General features: G+C 39.0%; 1 protein-coding gene across 2 annotated transcripts in view; it reads left to right on the top strand.

Moving 5' to 3' along the window:
* The window catches only part of tafa5a (TAFA chemokine like family member 5a), a 231,809-nt gene that overhangs the window by 140,656 nt on the left and 69,662 nt on the right, over positions 1-21,491 (top strand). For both annotated transcript variants that reach the window (XM_072455038.1, XM_072455039.1), the window contains exon 2: positions 13,559-13,708. In XM_072455038.1, the coding sequence (XP_072311139.1) occupies positions 13,559-13,708 (150 nt within the window). The remainder of the gene's footprint in view (positions 1-13,558; positions 13,709-21,491) is intronic.

Here is a 21,491-nt window from a genome sequence, read left to right as displayed (position 1 = left end):
TGGAACGTTTCAGGCAAGTAATAACATCTCTATGGAGACAAATAAGCCAAATAATAACATGATATTTTAAAAACTAGAGTGCACCTTGATAATATAACTGTAACACTGCAAACATAAACATTATGACTTTAATCTCTAAAACATTCATGGTGCTTTTAGTTTCTTTGTTAACAGTACTTTGAATCCATTTATATATTTTCACTGTGCACTTTACCTATTTTATGCACTTTACCTATTGTATAAAAATACTTTTGTAAAGATGGAAGAGCAAAGTTTCTGGTCGCCTTCAAGCTTTCAGTAAGGTTCACATGCAGTGGATTTGGATAACTTTAACATTTACAAGCAGAGAAAATAAGAGGTTATAATCAGGTCAGTGGGAAGTAAAACACTGAAATGCAGCCTGTCGATCTTTGGGCACTGACCGGAATATCTTAGTGGTTACAGCATTTGTCTGATCAGATTTGAGGCAAATGTGGCCATGTTGTGGGCACATTTACACGCCTCAGCGGCACAGTGTGGGTCAAGCTAACGACACAGGCATCATAGCTAAAGCAAGGGTCTATAATGGTGAAAGTGAAAAAAACACTGCCAACAGGAAAAAAATAGCACATTCAATACCCATTCATTAGGACTTTGTGCAAAGCTTGGGACAGTCTAATTTGTGTAAACTGTATGCAGTGGCCTGTGTGTCCATTTCAGTGTAAACAGAAAGCAATCCAGAAGCAGGAAACGCACAGGATTTATGCGATAAGGACCAATGCCACCTCGATCTCTGACCTGCATCCTGATCATCTTGCATTTAATATGTGCGGTCTGCTCAATGTATGCCAAATGACCAGTGTGACCCACCACACATGGGCGGGACAGTCATTAAAATGGTCTTCTTATTGCTGAATTACAGTTACAAAACCAACAGGGACGTATAAAGCACTGTATATCTTCCATGGCATCATTTACACACATTACGATTTTGAGAGAGTTGATACATCACAGTGATTGGTTAAATCCACCCGCCACCCGCCATCCCATACAATGGGAGGTGTCCGTTTTTGAGCATAGAAAACAGAAAAGCACTGAATTAACGATATCACCAAAATGGCAGCTCATCGCAGGGACGACGTCACAATTGAACATGTATTGCCATTACTGCCAGCCCTATCGATTACATCATCATTTTTATTCAAAGCTATACATTTATCTAACGTTCCCCAAAATGAACAGACATTTCTTTGGTAAGCCAGAAGAGAAAAGCTTTAAATTAACATCGCATTATTCTCTATTAATCCATTAACATTCGCAAAGGATACAAATTCTGTGCCTGAACTTGCATTTGGCTCGGCTTCTAAAGTAATAACACATTTGTCAGCATATTTTACGTTCTTTTGTCTTATTGACTTGCATATTCTGCAGGTGACGAATTGGTTGAGGTCGAATGCCAATTTATCTCAAAGTAATTTCACTTCAGATAACATTATTCAGTATCATTAATTAGTGTGAATTAGGAAGCAGAGAGATGCAATCATTATAATAACACTAATCACAGTTATATTTGTAGGGCGCAGTCTAACCTTAGGATGTGTGTTCATTTATCATTCGCAATTCAATTATTACAGTAATTTGGGTAAATATAGGGGGTAAGATGGCACGTCTCTGAGCATGGAAGTTATGATACGTCTTACACATTTTCCCCCATTGATTTCTCCGTCGCTCACACTAACGCTAACTGTTTCAAAAGTCACAAAAAAGTGGCTGCAATACATAACTCTCAAAAACAATTTATACAGTGATTGTGCCATTGACTAAAGCTTTCCAGTCCCTGCTCGTTTTCTTGTCCAATTTCCAATTTCTCACATTCCAAAAAATACCGGTGAGTAGAGTTTTCCATTTGCCGCAATTGATGTCGTGGTTGAAAAGCTGGTCGTGGAGACAGCCGCTCCCGCTGTGAGACTGTGTGTGGGGGCGCCATGAAAGGAGAGGTGCAAACAGAAAGGAACCATTCGGTGAAAAATGGTTCAGTGGAGGAGGACATTTTTACATACGTATAAAGATTTCAATGTGAGGCAGCTAAGAAAACGCAGACATAGCCCACCATAACAAATCCACTATAACAACGTATGCTTATTTGTATATTTATATGACGTATTTATACATGTACTGAACTTAGACTGTTAACTATAGGACAGTACTAATGACTAAGTCCCTATTTAGTCAGAGGAACCACCCATTTACTTACTTTCTTATGTTCTTACGGCAACAATAGTTGAAAGTGGGTCTAACGACTATAAAGTTAGAACATTTACATATTCAGTGAAGTTAGGAATACAAAAGTATAATTTGTTTTCCTTCATCCTCCTCCTTCTGAGCTCTGTAAACCCTGTTAAACTGAGATGCACAAAAAGCTATTAAACTAAGAAATTGACAATAAAACACAATTATTTACGGTTTTAGTTTTTTTCATTTCTGTAAAAAAGAAAATGTCTTTGTATCTGAAAATGAATGAAACATACCAAAAACGTTCCTGGTCTAACTGTAAAGTCCTCAAATGTGGCCCCAATTCCTAGTTCCTATACTCTGTGTGAACATGCATCAAATGGGAAGTGAAAAAATAAAAATAAAAAAAGGACCAGAAGCTCAAAACTGTTCCTACGGTTCGAAAAACTCTAATTTGAATCTTTTGTGCTGAAAGTATTGTCCAGACCATTATAATGATTTGGTCAAGAACAGCATTGGATTGAACAAAACAAATGTAAATTAATTAATGTATTGGTTGAATCCTTTCACTAATCTACATGAGCCCAGTTACAATTTGGACAACGATCAAATGTCCACTGTGTGCCATTTAACGCCATTTAATTACTTAAGATATATTTAACATCACAGTCATTACCATTTGACTTGACCATATTTCAATACAAGTGCTGCTCCATTATGAATTGCATTATAAACGCTTTTTAGCACACAGACCAAACCCTGACTAACATCTCTTTTATTATCTCACATTCTCCTCCATTCAACCAAAGCCAGGCGTGATCAAGCACCTAACTGGCTCTGACATACCCTACCGTGTTCCTGTCCCCCAAGGGTGCACGCAGCAAGGAATGATGGGAGTTTCACCCAGAGGTCTTTAGTCGCTAAAAGCACCGCAACATTTACCGAACTTCACCTTATCATCATTACCCCGCTGCGCTACATCCTCCGGGGGAAGCCAAATGTGCTTAATTGCAGCCGTGATGTAGCATTGGTCTGTGATGTGCGCGTGGGTGGGTGTGCGGGAGGTTTTTCCGCGTTACCGTGGGTTACAGGGGTCATTTGTTTTGCCTCTCTCTCGCCGTTTTAATTGATGATCATTCATTGTTTCAAGCCAACATCCTGTTATTAAGGAGAGTTTATTATGCTAAAACAGTAGCACCAGGGAAAAGCTGCGCCTCGTGGGAAAAAGCCATTCGTTTTGTGCCTCGTGCAAGGTCAGAGTAAAGAAAAGGGGGCATCCAGCGTCATTATGAAAACCCCATTAAGCCGCGCAGGAAGTTGATTTTGTTTTAATTACAACTGAATGCAGCAGAATATCACACAGGCACGATTGGACAAAAGCATTGGCATTCGTGGGATCCAAGTCCCAGAAGACGCAGCGACTATAATTGTTCTTTCTATAGATTATTGTTGATTTGTGTGAAGGTGCATTGTGTCCGCCTGCTTGTCTCTGTGATGTCATTACTTTGCCATGTAATGTTCCACAGTATGGCATTATACAACATATATACAACATTTATTTCACCTTCATTATGGATGTTTTAATGGCTTGATACAGGCCATAAAAGTTGCTTGTTCCTAAGAAGATGGACAAATTGAATGCCATATTGTGGTGCATTCCAGGCATAGCAATAACATCTCCATGGAAACATGCAGGCGACTGGACCACTTACCAGAAAAGTTGCATAGTGCACCTTTAATGCAATGCTATATTTATGTTTTTATCTGTTTGGGTTGTGGTTTTAATTTTGAATTGCTTGGTGTAAGTATTGGGCTCTATACATAAACCTGCCTTTTCATCAAAATGTTGTTGATTATACATTTGTAAATCTATTTATCATCTCTACAACAAAAATACAATATACTTTTTTTAAACATGGCTGACAAAACAAATTTCAGCAGTCTATCAGCTCAAAAAAAGATGGGCTTGTCAAACTGACTACAATTAAATATAAAGAAGTTGAACAGTAAAGTAAGAGGGGCTGTACTGAAGTAGCACAGAGGAGATGAGCTTTGTCAGAAGTTATTTGGCATTTATGGTGTTTACAGACTGTTCTTTTAGTCATAATGTTGATTGTTCTTGACTTTATAATATTTTTTCCTGTTGGCTTTCTCCATAAACTGTCAAATAAAATGCAATCCAATCAAATGTATAGCTGGCTGCTTATCTTGATGGAACCATTTGGCCTGCATGGCTTGGCTTTGAGACTTTGAGACTCCTATGGCTGATCATGTATGTTATAAAAGTAGCCTCAATGAGAGTTGTCATATCTTATTCATAATCCAAGGGCTTTTTATCTTTATGACTAATTTTGGTCACTCCATCAACGTTGGCTGTAAATGGATGTCCAGTATTAGCTATGCCTATTTTATGAGGCTTATTATAACATGATGTACAATGGTAGATTCAAACAATTCATCATGTTCTCCCATTCCACTGTTATAACAAAGAAAACATGTTTAGGCATTGCCCAAAAGGGGTGGGGGACATTTAGGGAAAAAACATATTTCAACATGGTATTTTTGAGGTAATTGAGATTAAAATATCCAGACAATAAAATATCATAAATGAGCAAACACAAAACAAGTATGGACAAATAGTTAACAGACTGTGAAAGTATCAAAAGTGCATAGATATTAATATAGGCCCTTGTTTTGTTTTAGTTTTTATTTGTAATTTTTGCTCCCTTCTTAAATTCTAAATGTTAGGCATGGCTTTCTTTAAAATATATTTTGCTACTATTACTATCTATTGTTGTATATTGCACCAATGTTCCTAGTTTGGGAATTCTGTTCAGTGACATTGGCAATAAACTCCTTTCTGATTCTGATTCTTATTTACTAGTTTTTGTTACAAACCACAATACACTCAATATTCTTATTTTATCTCCAAAATAATATTGCAATATCATATTTTTTCTCTCTCTTTTTCTCTCACTTCAACTGCCCAGCATACAATTAGCATTTGTTATTTTTCAGCACAATGATACTTTATTAAGAGGAGTTTTACTTTAATTTGACAAAAAAAGTAGATAGATAGAACCAGAATCAGAAAATAGAATTGTCCAAACAGGATATAACCTGCTGCCGCCCTGAACGGCACATGTGCAGTGTATGTACATTATTATGTTGATTCTTTACATTAAATCACATGGCAGAGTCATCAGTTTATGGTTGATGATAATATGTATAACATGTTTAGTGTTGTCTTTCTCTCAAATGAACATAGCTTTTAATGTCCTATCCAGCAAATAATCCATTACTTGAAACAATACTAGTACAACATTATTTAAATGTATACTATTAACTGCTTCTATGGCTTAAGAATGTATCATGTACCAAAAAGCAGCACCAATTACTATTTCCATTTTCACCTAAAAGTCTCTTTAAAACATCATTATCTGATTTTGTATGTTCTTCTAACACTCAACTTCTGTCTTAACACTTACGATATTTTCTCTACATGATGTAAAGCTTCTTTTCAAGCTTCATCACGCTTCAAAGTCATGTTTCTGGGTTAAGTGAGATCCAAGCAAGGAATCGGTTTTAGGTTAGCAAGCCTTTGCCATTAGGTCTTTGTAGTGAAGTGAGGGAACGCCCTTGCCCATGTGCTGTCCTCTTAAATAAATCACACCCGGACTACGACCGGACACAACTCCTCAGAGACGCACCGTGGCAGCATTGTTTGCTTAATACACAAATCAATATTTTATATTTCAGCGTTTAACTCGTCTCGCCTAACACTGCATATTTTTAGCCTTGCTAGCGAGACTGTGCCCTCAGCAAACGCCAAAGTCAGACCCAAAAGTCAGTGGTCCGGTGGAGTGGAAAGAGCAGTGTTCCCTGCCGTGGCCTGCTCGTTCTTCACACTCCTCTGTGCACACTCTCACAGGCCCAATGCTGTGTGTAAAGGAATTCACTTACAAACAGGAAGAAAGAGACCAGTGCGTTTCATTAAAAGTGTAACTAAAATAAGCCACGTACTAACCAAGATAAAACAAAGAAAGCATTGCATCGAGTGGCTTGAAACAGACATGCAGATCTAACCTTTAGAGGGCCCCGAGCTAAAGTTGGCATGTTTCTTATTCCCACTCAGGCTCAACTATTGATTCACATGCACATGATCAGGACCTCAGGTCCACAAATAATAACAATGGCCAAGTCTATTTAAACTATGCACCCATTGTTAAGCCTATTTTGTAAAATATTCATATTTAATTTAAAATATTGCAGAGCTGTGCAGACTTCAGTGGAGCCTTTTGAGCAGAATAAAGAAAAGCCACATCCTGTTCAGTTGCACAATGCAACTTTTCTGGTGGGGTTCTCGACCTGCTTGTCTCAATGGAGATGTTTGCTTTGCCTGGAATGTTCCACAATAGGGCGTTCAACATTCATTCAATTACAGATGTCTTTATTGGTCAAAAGGTCCATGAAAAATCTGCATTCAGGTTATCGAGGTAATTAAAACAGTGGAACTCTGATTAGAAGAGAACATGGGGGCAAAACCCAAACCTCACATACCTAGAAAAATATGCAGATTTATAAAACATACTTTATGCAGGTGATTTCCTCCTCACGGATCACACCTGGAGCAGAAATCTGCACAGATGAGTTCACCTCATGTCACGCCTCCTCCACTCCTCCATTTCACCAAGTAAGGACAATGAAAGTGAGGATGTGTGGCTGTGTGTGTTTGTGTGTGTGGAAAGACAGAACTGCGCTGCCACGGTGTGTGCTCTATGTGTGCAAAGGGACTGTGATGTGTGCAAAGGGACAGTGATGTGTGCAAAGAGACTGTGATGTGTGCAAAGGGACTGTGATGTGTGCAAAGGGACAGTGATGTGTGCAAAGGGACTGTGATGTGTGCAAAGGGACTGTGATGTGTGCAAAGGGACTGTGATGTGTGCAAAGGGACTGTGATGTGTGCAAAGGGACTGAGATGTGTGCAAAGGGACTGTGATGTGTGCAAAGGGACTGTGATGTGTGCAAAGGGACTGTGATGTGTGCAAAGGGACTGTGATGTGTGCAAAGGGACTGTGATGTGTGCAAAGGGACTGTGATGTGTGCAAAGGGACTGTGATGTGTGCAAAGGGACTGTGATGTGTGCAAAGGGACTGTGATGTGTGCAAAGGGACTGTGATGTGTGCAAAGGGACTGTGATGTGTGTGTGGGGCAGAGGAAGGGGAACTTTATGTCCAGCTTCTCCTTAAATCAAACAAAATGAGCCATCACTTGTGTGGTTCGCAATGATGAAACATCAACATGAATCGGAAACACCCTTGTAATTCCACACAAGCAGTTGTGATTAAATGAGTAATAGGCTAGGCTTTTATATTTCTTGCAAATATAAAGTAAAGGGATCTAATGCATTGTACACTGAACACAAACTTCCTGAAACTGGCTCTTTCTCTCCTCTGAGGGCTGATCACCTTTTGCCTCGTCTCTGAAAACTCTGTAAGAGAAGCTGCATATGGTGGACCCGACTGCACAATCCCACATCAAGTTGTCCTTTATAAATGAGACCTTTGACGTGTAGCTGGGTCTGGATGGCTACTGATTGTCTCCATGGAGATATAACATGCCATACAGAACATTCTAGACAAGGGGTCAGCTTTATGGAGACAAACATCCTCCACCAGAAAAGTTACAAAATGCATTTTTCAAATAAGAACCTAATAAAAGATAGGATATTGCTGAAGCTTCAGTCAATTACAGCTGTTTCTTTCATAATTACAGAGAATAACATTAATTTACTAATATGTAATATGTTGTATGTAAGTCTGTGTGCCGCCGTAATCGATCACTGATTAGACTCCTGGCAAATTTATCCTATGTTTTATTTAATTTAACGTTTTTAACATGCTTTTGCCCTTTGTATTTAAGTGATCCTTGAACAGATTGAGACAAACACTTCCAAAGAGCTAAAAATCTGCTCTGTGCCACAAGAGCTTTTGCTCAGTCGGAGACTCACAACTCACTTACATCAAGTGGTCTTCATGCTGATGCTGAGATGTATTTATGAGCGAGGGAGAAGGGAGGAGCCAAAGCTCGGCATTGTAGTGTGTTATACAAACACATTTAACAAGAATGAATCAGGGCACGGCCCTACACTACTTCTATTTGCTTATAGGACGGACTCTGTGCAAATGGTCTTACTAAATGTTTTCTTTTTTAACACACAACCTCACTATTGACAGAACAGGACTAAACCAGGTTGAGATAAGATGACTTGAGTGCAGTCCAAACCAGGACTAAACTATGTTTTGCCTAATAACAAACTATAGCCAGTTGACTGGTTTCCACTGCAACCACTAGAGACACTGCTTTAGATAGAATGAAGACACTATTTGTAAGCTTTACTTACATGGACTTTAATGAAACCATAATTTTATTGATTGACAATTAATTATCATAAAGCACTCAATAAAAGTAATTACATTACTGAACTACCGGTAAATGCATGTTAACCGCTGCTGTTAGCATTAGCTATGGTTGATTACACTGCACACGTTTGACCAATTCAGTATAATTATGAAGCCTCGTTCAGACAACTGGAGTGGAAAAAAACATGGAGACCTTAGTTCGATCATAGTATGTAACATAATATTAGGTCAAGTGATATAAAGTCAAGATGTTGCGTTGGATTATTTTATTTATTTTATAGCATTCAGGCTATTATATATACATTGCACAATAATGTATGTGATTTCATTTGCTTTTTCATTTTCCCTTGATTTGAGTTTTATGTTTTTATTAAGTTTGCTTTTGAGATGTTGGCGATAGACACGGTGTAAAATGAAAATAAATTGAATTTTTTGGTTCTGACAGTGAGAATCTGAAATAAGGTAAAAATAGTATTTGAAAATCGTTGATGTGCTGGACACTTGTCAAATTGCCGCGCATGGCTGAGCAATTGTAATGCACCGAGAAGCGAGCAGAGGAATAATAAAGCATAGGAGCATGTCAATAACATTATGTGGTATTAAGGCTTTATGTTCTGCCACACGAATCCATCTTGTGGCGCTGTCGGAGCTTTCATTTCACTCTAGGGTGGTCACATACATTTTAATCAGCCATTTGGCCGGCCGGGCTGACAACCGCTCGACAACAGCGGGCAGATAAGGCCCATGATAAATCATAGCACCACAACTACAAGCTCCGGGCCCCGTTAGGAGAGCTGCGCCTAGTTTTACATTTCTCCCACAATGCATCAGGCCAGTCCAGAAAAGAGGATTAGTGTTTCTTCTCTTCACAGTCCAAGGAACTGGCTCTGGAGGGATTTGACCATGTCTTGGGTCTAAGTATATATTTTATTTTTATTTGTAACATTTGTTACAACAATAAAACTATTTTTACTATATTTTTTTACCATAATCATTTTATTGTGACCCACTCTGAATTTAAGGGCGCATTCACAATACAGTTTTGATTTGAATCAGGATTTGTTTACCAAAGAATCAAACTCCGGTGTGAGTCGTTGTGAACGCAAACAAACCAGAGAGCAGAACAAAACCAGGAAGTGACCATGAAGTGAGCATGAAGTGAGCCATGTGAGGCTCATGATAAAACAAATAAAGCAAAAAAAAAACATATCCATATGTATAAATATCACAGTTTCCAGTGATTATATTTACAAACGTAACAATGTTTTAAAATAATTTTTAACAATGCATAAAAAAGTAACTTTAACATGGTAAAAGTGGCCTATATTCAGCCAGTATGAAGCTGTAAATGTGATGATGTTGTACCTTTCAGAGCTTGTATTTATAAAACAGCTGCGATGTTTATCACATTTTCTATACCCTGGGCATTTTGATCTATCCTGCCTCGGCTGCAGCTCACACTGAGCCTGCAGAAGTGGGGCAGGTTGTGCACATGTGGGGCAGGTTGTGCACATGTGGGGCAGGTTGTGCACATATGGGGCAGGTTGTGCACATATGGGGCAGGTTGTGCACATGTGGGGCAGGTTGTGCACATGTGGGGCAGGTTGTGCACATATGAGGCAGGTTGTGCACATGTGGGGCAAACAAATTAATACAAAAGTCCCGCTCCAAGTTTGTTTCTGTGACACAGATCAGGCAGAGCTCTGGGTCTCTTCCTCATGTTTGTTCACAGCACCTCTACAGGCGAAGGGGAGAAGAGTCTTTCTGCACATTTGGTTCAATTAATAAATTGTATTTTGAACATGAACTGGACCAGCTCAGAACATTCTCCATGGAGATAGATGGAATGGAATAGTATAGCCAAAAGAACAACATTTCCATGGAAACAAACAAGAAGAGGCTCCTCCTTCAGGCCAAGCACTAGACAATTTTTTGGAGTTGCAAGCCCCCTCATAATAAGCACAGTTATTTAGTGTAGTAAAAGCTCCCACAATAAAAGACAAACAAACACACTTTTATTTTAGTCTATAAAAAATGCTGTACTGAGGCTTTGAGGTAAAGATCCCAAGTAGAGGATATATGGATGTATAAAGCATACTAATGATGAATATATACAGACACGTGCCATTGTCAGATTATGTCATGACTTAATTAATTAGTTAATTTAATCATATTTGTGCTGGACCATTTATTAATTTGCTTAATGGCAAAGCATTAATCAGTAGTCCAATGAAATAGAATTACCAGACCATCAACCATTCTAGTCGATCCTTTTGGGTTTCGCATAGCTCTTGACAATTCCCCTCAGGTTAATAGAAAGCAGCAGATCTGATTTGTGTGTGTTTATTTACTCTGTGGTGGTGTGTGTGAGCTGCATGGAGCCCGAGTCTCCAGGCAGGGCCACAGGGACGCTCCCGGCTGTTTGGATTGGAGTTATCGAGCGTCTAAAACCAATGTGTCCTCAAACGTCCTTGTATTCTGCTTTAGTTATATAAGGAATACATACAATTGGTGGTATGTTTTTACTCTTCGTTTGGCAGTACTGTATATGGTACTCAGCTGTATACTTTTCATCAAGCTGTAATTAACTGTATAATAGTCAACATGGAGCACTGCTGTCTAATGTTCTCTAGGCTTACTTAAGAAAATATGTTTAAAGTAATTTATTTATTAGATTTATTTATTTTTACATTTGAACACAACAGTTGAGTGTTAGATATACAGTGAGCTTAGTGTAGCATTTGTAATAGTTTTGAGTTTAATTTTTTTCATTAAAAAAAAAAAAAGCTTCTCAGGAGGTTATTACATTTTTATCCGTGCGTGTCCCATTCTGACAAATATGTCCATTATAAAAACACTTACTTAATCTTACTTGGGTGGCCTGGTTCTTGAGTGATTTATTTGAAATACAGAATTAAAGAAAATCATATTTTTTCCTTCATTGGTCATTGTGCTACCAGACTATTTCATGTTTTTTGTTTTTTTTATCAGCAATATAAAACATTACGTGGACTTCTTGCTACAGACCAATTACTCCCTGTATTGACGGAGGCAATAATTAGGAGTCAAAGAACTTCAAAGTATTAAAAATTGAGACACTTCTGATGCCACATCTATTGTTTATTCCCCTACTCATTATGTTTAATATTAGACTTTCCCGCGGCAGTTTCATGAACAATGATCAATAGAAGACAATATATATTTGGAGACGTTAAATTTAAGGCCTGGGGCTGCAGTTACGACAGTGTATGACAACCTCTGCAATTAACGAGCTTCAGCGACAAGACGAACAACAGAAGGAGCGAGTGTCAACTTTGAGCTTGTTAACGTTCACACATGCTAGCTCAGCGCCGCACTGATCTCGTCCATTATAGAAGACATCTAAAGAGTCTGTGAGCTGCAACTGAGGAACTGACAAGCAAGATGGATGCCAACCAGGAAGTTTTAAGCATCAGAAGGGAGGAGGAGGGATGCACGGATACAAACAGACCAATCTATGACATTTCGTTAGCTAGGATTATATGCTGGAGAGGGAAAAAGGAAAGGGAGGAGCCGCAGTGTCGTGAGTTCGAATCCTGATTGTTTGGATTTTTGTCTTCAAGTGGCACTATGTAGCTTTTCAAACCATCAACTTGTCTTCATGACAATTTGATCGCTTTGCTTGAGAATGTTCAACTCTATGGCCTCAAACGTATCTTTAAACCAAGCTCCAAAATCTATTGATAGGCATCTAAAGTCGGTGCATAATCTCAGTACAAACAGTGCCAGTGTCTTTATGGCTGTAGCCTGTACATAAGTCCTGATAGATCCCCATTACCCCTGGAGTGACCTCTCACCACTCAGTTCATTAAGCCAGGCCACCTCAATGTCCAGATTTAATCACAGCTCTGCTCCTCTTGCCAATCACAATCAGCTCCAAATAAACCGCCACATGACACCACCCAGAGGCCCCTATACTCTTTCACCCAGGCTAATTTGTGAGCAGCAAGGGTCCGGCTACAGGCCAGGGGTCAGCTGATTGAAAACATGCAGGAGGAGAGGTTGCCGAAGTGCTCCTGATGGGGGGCAAGTCTGCAATTATAAAGTTCATCAGTATTCGGCTGGTGGCTAATGGGAACATTACCTTCAGAGTGGTGCGTGCTAATAAGACGGGGCCCTTAATGGGAAATAGCACGGTGCTAGTATTTCGGTAGCCACAGTGTAAAGGTAATTTCACACACTTGGCTACACCTGTGAGCTGCACAGCTGCCTACAAGGCCCTCTGCTAAATGTCCTCAGTCCAGCTTTAATTACACTCTGTCTCAACTGTCGTCAAAACGAATTAAGCACAAGTACAGACTGCTCTCACAGGACAAGGGGACAGAGGGCTGCAAGGATTCATTATCAGGAGTATCAATCACAGTCTCATGTTGAACTTGCTTTTACCACCTGAGTTTTGTATTTGGTCCTTGAAAAACAAAACACATTTAAACCCCACGTATGTAACTTTTAGCCGAAAAATAGACTGAAATGTTTGTTTCATTTGAATTTATTATTGTACTAAAAAGTGACTCGTATGTGGCCAATGGAATGCCTCGTCCTACATGTTTCCAATATTACACAGCATGGCATATAGAGAAGAGGGGGTTTCTATTTCCATGCAATCGTGCAGGTGGATGACATGCTGGGAAAATATATATATATATATATATATATATATATATATATATATATATATATAATTGGGTTATCTGATTATTCTAGTTATCTGATTTGTACTGGCCATATAAATGTACCCAATATCAGAACAAATCCTGTTGGAAAAAGACACATAACGATGAATGCGTTGTAAACATGCAGTGACATTACAGAGTGTGTTGCTTGCTCGCTGTGTCTCGGCCTGCCTTCCTCTGACCTCATGTCATGTGGTGCCGTGTCGTTTGCAGGCCAGCTGGCAGCGGGCACATGTGAGATAGTGACGCTGGACCGGGACAGCAGCCAGCCCCGGAGGACCATCGCCAGGCAGACCGCTCGCTGTGCCTGCAAGAAGGGCCAGATCGCCGGGACCACGAGAGCCAGACCAGCCTGTGTGGACGGTAAGAGGCCGAGAGTCTGAGGGGTTGAGGGGTTGAGAGGTGGGGGGGCCTGGTTGGTAGGTGGGGGCTGAGCTGAGATTCAAGGATTTGGGGTGAGTGAGAACAGACTTGTTGGAATCTTACCTTTAAATGTCCTAAAAATATGGCCTAAAAGATGTTTATTGAGAATAAAATGACCATCTCTGCTGTTTCCCAAGGCACTAACTGTGTTTTAGCGCCATCTACTGGCAGCAGAGGGAATTATACAGGTTAATAAAAAACAACCGGAACGTTTTGTCAGAGATGCTAGGTAGCCACGCAGTTGCACTGATCGTGATTAGATGGGGGAACTGTACAGAGCAAGTCCGACGATGGTTTATGGATTAGCACAGAAATAGCACAGATTTGGAGACATTTTGAGAAATTTCACTGATTGGGGAAATTCAGACTGGACATGTTTGATAGTCAGGAGGGCAGAGGACGTGATTCATCAGATTAGCGTGATGCTAAATGCTACTCCTGGTATGTTTTTGATGAAAAACAATGGTTAAAATCTCAAAAAAGTCGATTTAGCATAACATATGTCCTTTAAACTCCTTGTTAGTCCTGATCTAGTCCAGGTCTAGGTTTAATCCAAATTTTGATGTGATGAATGTTCAAGTTTGATCACACCCTTGATATCAACTGACAACATTTACGCTTTTGGAGTTTAATATTGCACCATTTTCTGAAACCCTTGGAAGAAAAATATATTAATTAAATAACTTTTGATTATTTATGCTGGCCAAAAAGATGGTGAACTTTGTGCCAGTTATTGTTTCATATTGATAGGCCTTGTAATGACAGATATATGACTCATAAACCAGGTCAACAAATCTACAATCTGACTGTAAAACAGCAAATTCCACCATACTATTCCGACCCATTGAAACACATTACAGCAGAGACCTACATGATATATTCAACATCACAGTGGCTTCAGCTCCTATTTAAAAGATCTTTGTGAAAATGTTAATGTCTTAATGTTCTTAGCATGCAAAGATTATATTGGGAATCAGAACCTGTATGGGGGAAAAGTGCCACTCTTCTGCTGCCGACCATCCAAATGCATTTAATTAAGTGGTTTAATTAAAAGAGTACTTTGACCTTTGTGTAAATCTTGACATCTGAAGTGGAGTTGTGTGGAAATTAAGCCATCTCCAGGGGCTGACTGGTGTTAATGGTTTAGGGGCACTTGGGGTCGGCCTGGTTTTAAGCACAGGCTTAAGGTGGCTCAGCCTACAGTGTGGAGCCGACTGGATCACAGAGCTGCTTTGTGCTGCCTGAAAAGCACAAACCAAACAAATTTACAGTGAGTCATTTCAACATGTGGCTGCGGGGGGCCCATAATCCCACCACCAGCACCAGGGCTTAGCAAGGCTTTCATCAAATGAAGAAATCTATGTGTGATTTTTAGACTGGAAATATCTGCGTTAGTAACATGGATATTTATTTTCTTTGATAAACACAAATCTTGTTGCAATGTTTACAAGGCACAAACAGGGCATAACAGCAAACCTAGCAGCCAAACTTTATATGCCAATAAGATTTTGTGTTGCACCATGACTGAACGACACGCTGTACTTTCCAGGAGCGCATTGTAAATGACACCAACAAAGTGTGAAAATATTTTTGGAAGATTGATTCAAATAGTTCTGTTAAGTCTCTGTAACACTTTGACAAAATTAACATGCATAGTCAAGTATTTTTAAAGCTAAGTAAGGCCCATGGTAACTCCGGAGGAGCTGCCGAGATCCACAGCTCAGGTGGACAGGGACTCTATACCCTATAGGTCGACCGATATGGGTTTATCTATGGACGATGCCAATGTTTTGATGCCAAGTTGTGTCAGCCGATGGCCGATTTTCAAAGCCGATTTTCAAGGCCGATTTTCTTATGCATAAAAAACATAGCAGTAATGCAACAAGTATTGAATAGTTAAATAAACAATGTTCAATTACAATATTTATGAAAGATGTACGCAAATATAACACTACTTGAACTTTTATTTTAACAGTGCAGTTTAAAGTGCAACATTTCAAGTCAAACATGGTGGTGCAGCATCAGGCTGTGGGGCTGCTTTTCTTCAGCAGAGACAGGGAAGCTGTTCAGAGTGGATGGGAAGATGGATAGAGTCAAATACAGGGCAATCTTGGAGGAAAACTTGTTGGCGTCTCCAAAAGACTTGAGACTAGGTTGAGGTTCACTTTCAGCAGGACACGACCCTGAACATAAAGCCAGAGCTGCAATGGAAACGGTTTCAAACAGAACGGCCCAGTCAAAGTCCAGACCTAAATCCAATAGAGAATCTGATGAAAACTTTCCATCAAATCTGACTGAGCTTGAGCTGTTTTGCAGAAGAATTGGCAAAAATGTCAGACTGTAGGTGTGAAAAGCTTGTAGAGACATATAATCAAAAGTATTGCAGATGAAATTGCAGCGAACGGCTGTTACAAAACATATTGACTCAGAGAGGCTGAATACTTTTGCACACTGCACTCTTCATTTTTATTATATTTATTTGATTTTGGAAATGTATAATTTCCCTTCCACCACAATTGTGTGCTGCTTTGTGTTACTCTTTCACACACACAAATGCCAATACAGTTTATTTAAGTTTGTGGTTGTGACGTGACTGGCAAAGTTCCATGGAGTATACTTTAACAAGCCATTGTAATGGCTTAAAAGACTTTAGGACAGTTTGTTCATCAAGGAACAATTTCTGGCTGCTTGAGAAGATAATAATAATAATAATAATAATAAGTAACTTAAATTGTGTAGCTAGATTAATAATTCTTTAAAACAAAAAAGTAGGCCTCACTCCAAATACGCACGGTGGTAGTTCACTTCTTACAAATTTCTAAATCGTGTTTTTATAAATGTTACAGAAAGCCTCAATAGTTTGCAGCCTGTAGTGTTTTCTAGAGACTCGATCTGTTCTGCACAAGAGCAGGAGAAGGGCTCCAGGTGACGCTGGAGCTGGAGCAGAGCCAGGAAGTTTAGACTGTGGGGCCCTCATAATAAACTGAGACTTTTACTTTCACAAAATGACACAAACCCTTCCAGGACAACCAGCCTGGTACTGCTAAATATGTAAGAGTGGATGATATAGACAAAAAAGCATATATCAATCTTTATTTAGCATTCCGATAATGATAATTAGACAATATTATGACGATCCAACAGAAGAAATGTGTTAATGTTGAGAAACGTCACATGTTTTTCAAATGTGTAAATTGAGGTTTAATTGTCAGACAAATATAAAATGTCTCTAAAATAAATCACAATTATATCTATGTAAAAATAACAATATTGTTGCTATAAAATTGTACATACAAAATAACTTATATCGCCCACCTCTAATCATATCAACATAGAAAATAACCCAGTTTAAACACCACCATCAGAACTGCTTGTATGAACTACAGTCTAGTCTCTCTTGAATGAGCAGCCTCTCCATCGTCTCTAATTTGATGCTCTGGGTCCTCTTTACCTCTGCTCCTGATGACTTTAAGAGCCGGTATTGATTTGCATTAAGGGGTTAGAGACTCGGAGTATCACAATGAAATGACCAGCTCCTCGTATAAGTAATGGTGACTGGGGATTCTTGTGGGTCAGGGCGGTGGTAGCTGCAGCTGTAGCGATCGCTCAGCGGGTAGTCCTTGCCTGAGGTGGATGTGTTTGTGGGCTGCAGTAGCTTTGATGCCGACGTTGATCAAAGGCTGATCAATGGCCTCTCTTTCCTGAAGGGACTGGGGCTACATGTGCTGCTGCAGCTTAGCCCTGTGGTTATCAGAGGACATGGGAAAAACAGTGTCAAAATAGTGCCGTCTGGCCATGCATACTGATACTGTCACTGAATGAGATGGAAGGCATTAGCGCTGTAGTTTTTTAATTGTTTAGTTCAGTCTTGGTTGCATTTTTTACGAGTTGACTAGATATTTTGGTGGATTTTCAAGGGTTTTTGTTAGCAACAGCAGAAAGGAGAAAGTGTGTCGCAAGATACCTTAAGATTTGAGAGTTAAATCTGTCTTTTTACAGAATAATAAACCGTTTATAAGTGGTTTTCTGTATAAATATTTGTAATTGTTTGATCTTCTGTAGTCCCGTGGTCTTTCATTGCACTTTGGGTCCAGATTCATGGTCAAATTATAGATACACAATAGATTTGAGAGCTTATGCATCCTCTAGTTTATTCATCGATGCACAGAGTATGTCCTTAGTCAACCCAGAATTTCTTTAGTCGACTACAGCCCATGAAAGGCACGGTAAATGCTTTATTATTGTTTGTACTTCATAAATCCTCAGAATTCTAAATTACAGGTATTTTACAGCGCCGTCCTGTGTGTGACTGAATAGAATAATTTGATACATTGTGGTGAAAGTCATTTAGGCTCCAGGAAATAAGCCCTTTCGCGGTCTAAGCCTCAAGTATATATATTCTCTGTATTGCAACAGATTCAGGTTGCTTCAGAAAAAATAGTGTTGAATTTAACATTGTAAAGCTATCCGTGAAGTTAAAGTTAATAATTAAATTAAGAATATGTTCCTGTTTTCTTGTAGCAAAGATTGTAGTCATCTGGACTCTGTTTTTTTTATTAGAATAGTTTATCTATAGGAGAAAAAACAAGTTGCCAGTTGTTCAGCATCCAAACATACGAGGGCATAAGCTACTATGCCATACTCAAAAGTATTTGGGTTTAAAAGTATACATTGATTTTGGATTGCATATGTTTAACTCAACAGTCACAACATTATTCAGTTAATATATTGACTTTTCCAAATGATGACAAAACCAAAACCAGGACCAGTAAACCATTGGAGTCAGCGTAAACCATCAATGGAGAAAACCTTGATTATGACTTTTTTTTAAAGATTGACCCAACATTGAAAGGAGAATGTTGCTTTTTGTGACAAATATCAACATTCTCCTGCTATTGAGGCCGTTCCCTCTGCTCTGGTGTCTGAGCTGGGACAGAGAGAGGGCTGCAGAGAGTGAAGAAGCTGTGGCAGACGGCAGATGGGACGGACCCTGAAGTGCTCTGGATCCACTTCACTGAGGCAAAGGCTGCGACTTCTACATCACACTCAAGACAGAAACCATTCCATATTTCTCAAGAACATACAGTATCTTTACCTAAACCAATGATTATTATTCTTTTTGTTAAAGACACAGGTGTTACCTTTTACACTGTGATCTAGAAGACTGTTTAGGCATATTTTGATTTGAGTGATTAGCAAGAATAGTGCCAACTAAATCAACAAAAGGCTCTGTGTGACAAGCGTGAATATGAGTAATTACATGGTAGGGACAATAAAAGCATGCGACAAAAATGACAATCAGTGCCAAATACAGTTAAAGTAATGTTCATCAAACCAATTAACAAATGCTTGTTTATGAGCAAAATGTGTAGCTTTAATATTCTTGTGTTTCTGCAAGTCAAGGAATGGAGTGAATAAATGTTTCACTTATATCATATCCCTGCTGATGACAGATTTGATGGTTTAGCCTTAAGGCGCAAATGTTCTTATTTTAGATTCAGCTTCTGGCATTCAGTTTTTTTCCTGTTGGTTATTCTGAGTGCAATTGATACAAATCCGTATTAGAGGAACATTCCACAGAATCTATGTTAATTTTACTATGAAAAGGCTGCAATCTGCACTCTATGTCTGTAGACTTTTTCCGATTGACAATTGTTAGTAGTTAGTTTTTCAAAATCTCTCAAAACTCTACTGAATAAGATCAGCTCAGATATCTAGCAGTATTTTCTTTCACTATACACATCAGAAACATTGCTAACTTCCTCCAACTGCCGCTGCTTCGTCGACAGGCAACCAAAGTCCCAAATGAAATAAAATTCTCCCACTTTCTCCTTTTTGGGAGCTGAATTTGCAGCTTATTAATGCCAGGCGCTCCTCTGGAGTGACTGGTATCAAAACAGCTCCTTTGTGGGAGTACACACAGACACAAATAGAGCCGGATGCGTGCTGCTCTATGACAAGCAGAAATCTAATACAAAGAGTGCCAGTGTTTTTCCCTGTGGGGTGAAAAGCTGACTGCTGCTGCTGCACATTAGCATAAAAAGAATGCAGAATGCCATGCTCTGGCTTTTGTGCTGTGGCAAAGTTACACTAAGTTTCCCAGCCATTAACCTTGGATTCTGTTTCTTTCCACCGTCTCTTCGGGGACTAATAATTGAAATTCATTCTTCTTCACAGTTCAGAAAAGGAATGTTATTAAGAGAGACTTGCAGAAACAAATAGACGAATAATGAGTTTTATCAAATTAATAAAAAGCAATATTCATTATATTACAAGAAACGGTATGTGGGGCAAAAAGTGGAAAAGCACAAGTGACAATTAAATACAGTAACTTGAGAATGTAGGTTTCTGTTCTGAAAAATTCTTGTTTATAAAAAAAAAATAGTTATACGTTGAAAATAGATTGTACTCTGTAAGAGGTTTCAGCTTACATAGTTGTAACTATTTGTATTTAGACGTTACACTGTTACAAGTAATATATTTTGTAATGCGTGAGTAATATTATTGCATGAAAACTAAAGGGATACAGTGAAATGTATCATGTGCCTGTAATGTTTTATTTTGAAATACCATATATGTTATTGTGAAGGGTACACAACAGGATCTAAAAGTCTTTGTGTCCGTCAACTTGACTAATAACGAAAAGGGAAAAAGAAGTTGCTGCGTGCAACTGAATTCAATAAAACATGTGGTCATCATTGGGAAGCTTTCACTCCGTTACAGTTCATGCCATTATTATTATTATTATTATGCAATTATTATTATCATTACCACAACTTGACTTGGCTGTAAATAATATGTGATTCCAAAAAATGGGAAGTTAGAGTGATGGAGGATTGCAGGGGGAGTGGTCTGTGATGTAATTATAATCATTTTACTTTAGATAAAAAATGAGAGTTTTCGATCAGTAAATTCACTTCACTCTCTTCCTGCTCTTCTTCATCACAAACTGTACAGACATAACAGTCTTATATAATCTCCCAAACTGGTCCCACTCTGTCAGCCCGGACCCCAAATGGCTCCACTTCTGTGTCCCTATTAGAATGCTGCAATTATTTACAAAATACAGAACACCACCATTTGCCGCTGCTTATTTTGTCTTCTTCTGATGGATGCTAGTGCCACCAAGTATGAAGAAGTGGTGTGGCGAGCACGAGTAATACCATATGCATACATTGACTGTAAATATTTAATATCCCAGATGATAGACCTCATGCAGATGCCATAATGCATTCAAGCATGCAGTTTGCTCTCCCCTAATGAACCAGAATTACCCAGCATTCCCTGCTGCCAGCGCCCAATGCCTTCATAAATCTGTTGCGTGCGGTGATGGAGTGGACCCAGGTGTGCCCAGGTTCAGAGTGGTGATAACGTAATTGGTTATTGATGCTATTGTGCATCCACTTCTTTCTTGTGGTTTCATTCTGATTCATTTGGCCTGAATGAGAAGGAGGCCACTGAAGTTCAGGCTTAAAACGTGCTCAAGAAACATTCAGCATTCAACAATGTTACAATAGCACTTAAATCGAGGTCAAAGCTACCTGTGGCCTTGTTTTTCCATAACAAGATTGCCATTCATTTTTTTCTCCTCACTAATATTGTGGAATAATTACATAATCATTTCAGAGGGCTGTTGAATATTTAGTGTAACCTTTATTCATACCTATAAACATGGAGGGAAATGAGTTTATAAGCAAACTATTTTAAGTACTGCCTTGTGTCT

This window comes from Eucyclogobius newberryi, unplaced genomic scaffold (assembly GCF_026437365.1).
Source record: "Eucyclogobius newberryi isolate DKJ021-1_F unplaced genomic scaffold, fEucNew1.0.hap1 SCAF_2, whole genome shotgun sequence".
In the NCBI taxonomy this organism is placed as follows: domain Eukaryota; kingdom Metazoa; phylum Chordata; class Actinopteri; order Gobiiformes; family Gobiidae; genus Eucyclogobius; species Eucyclogobius newberryi.
Note: the sequence above shows the minus strand (reverse complement) of the source record. Positions and strands in the feature narration are given on the sequence as shown.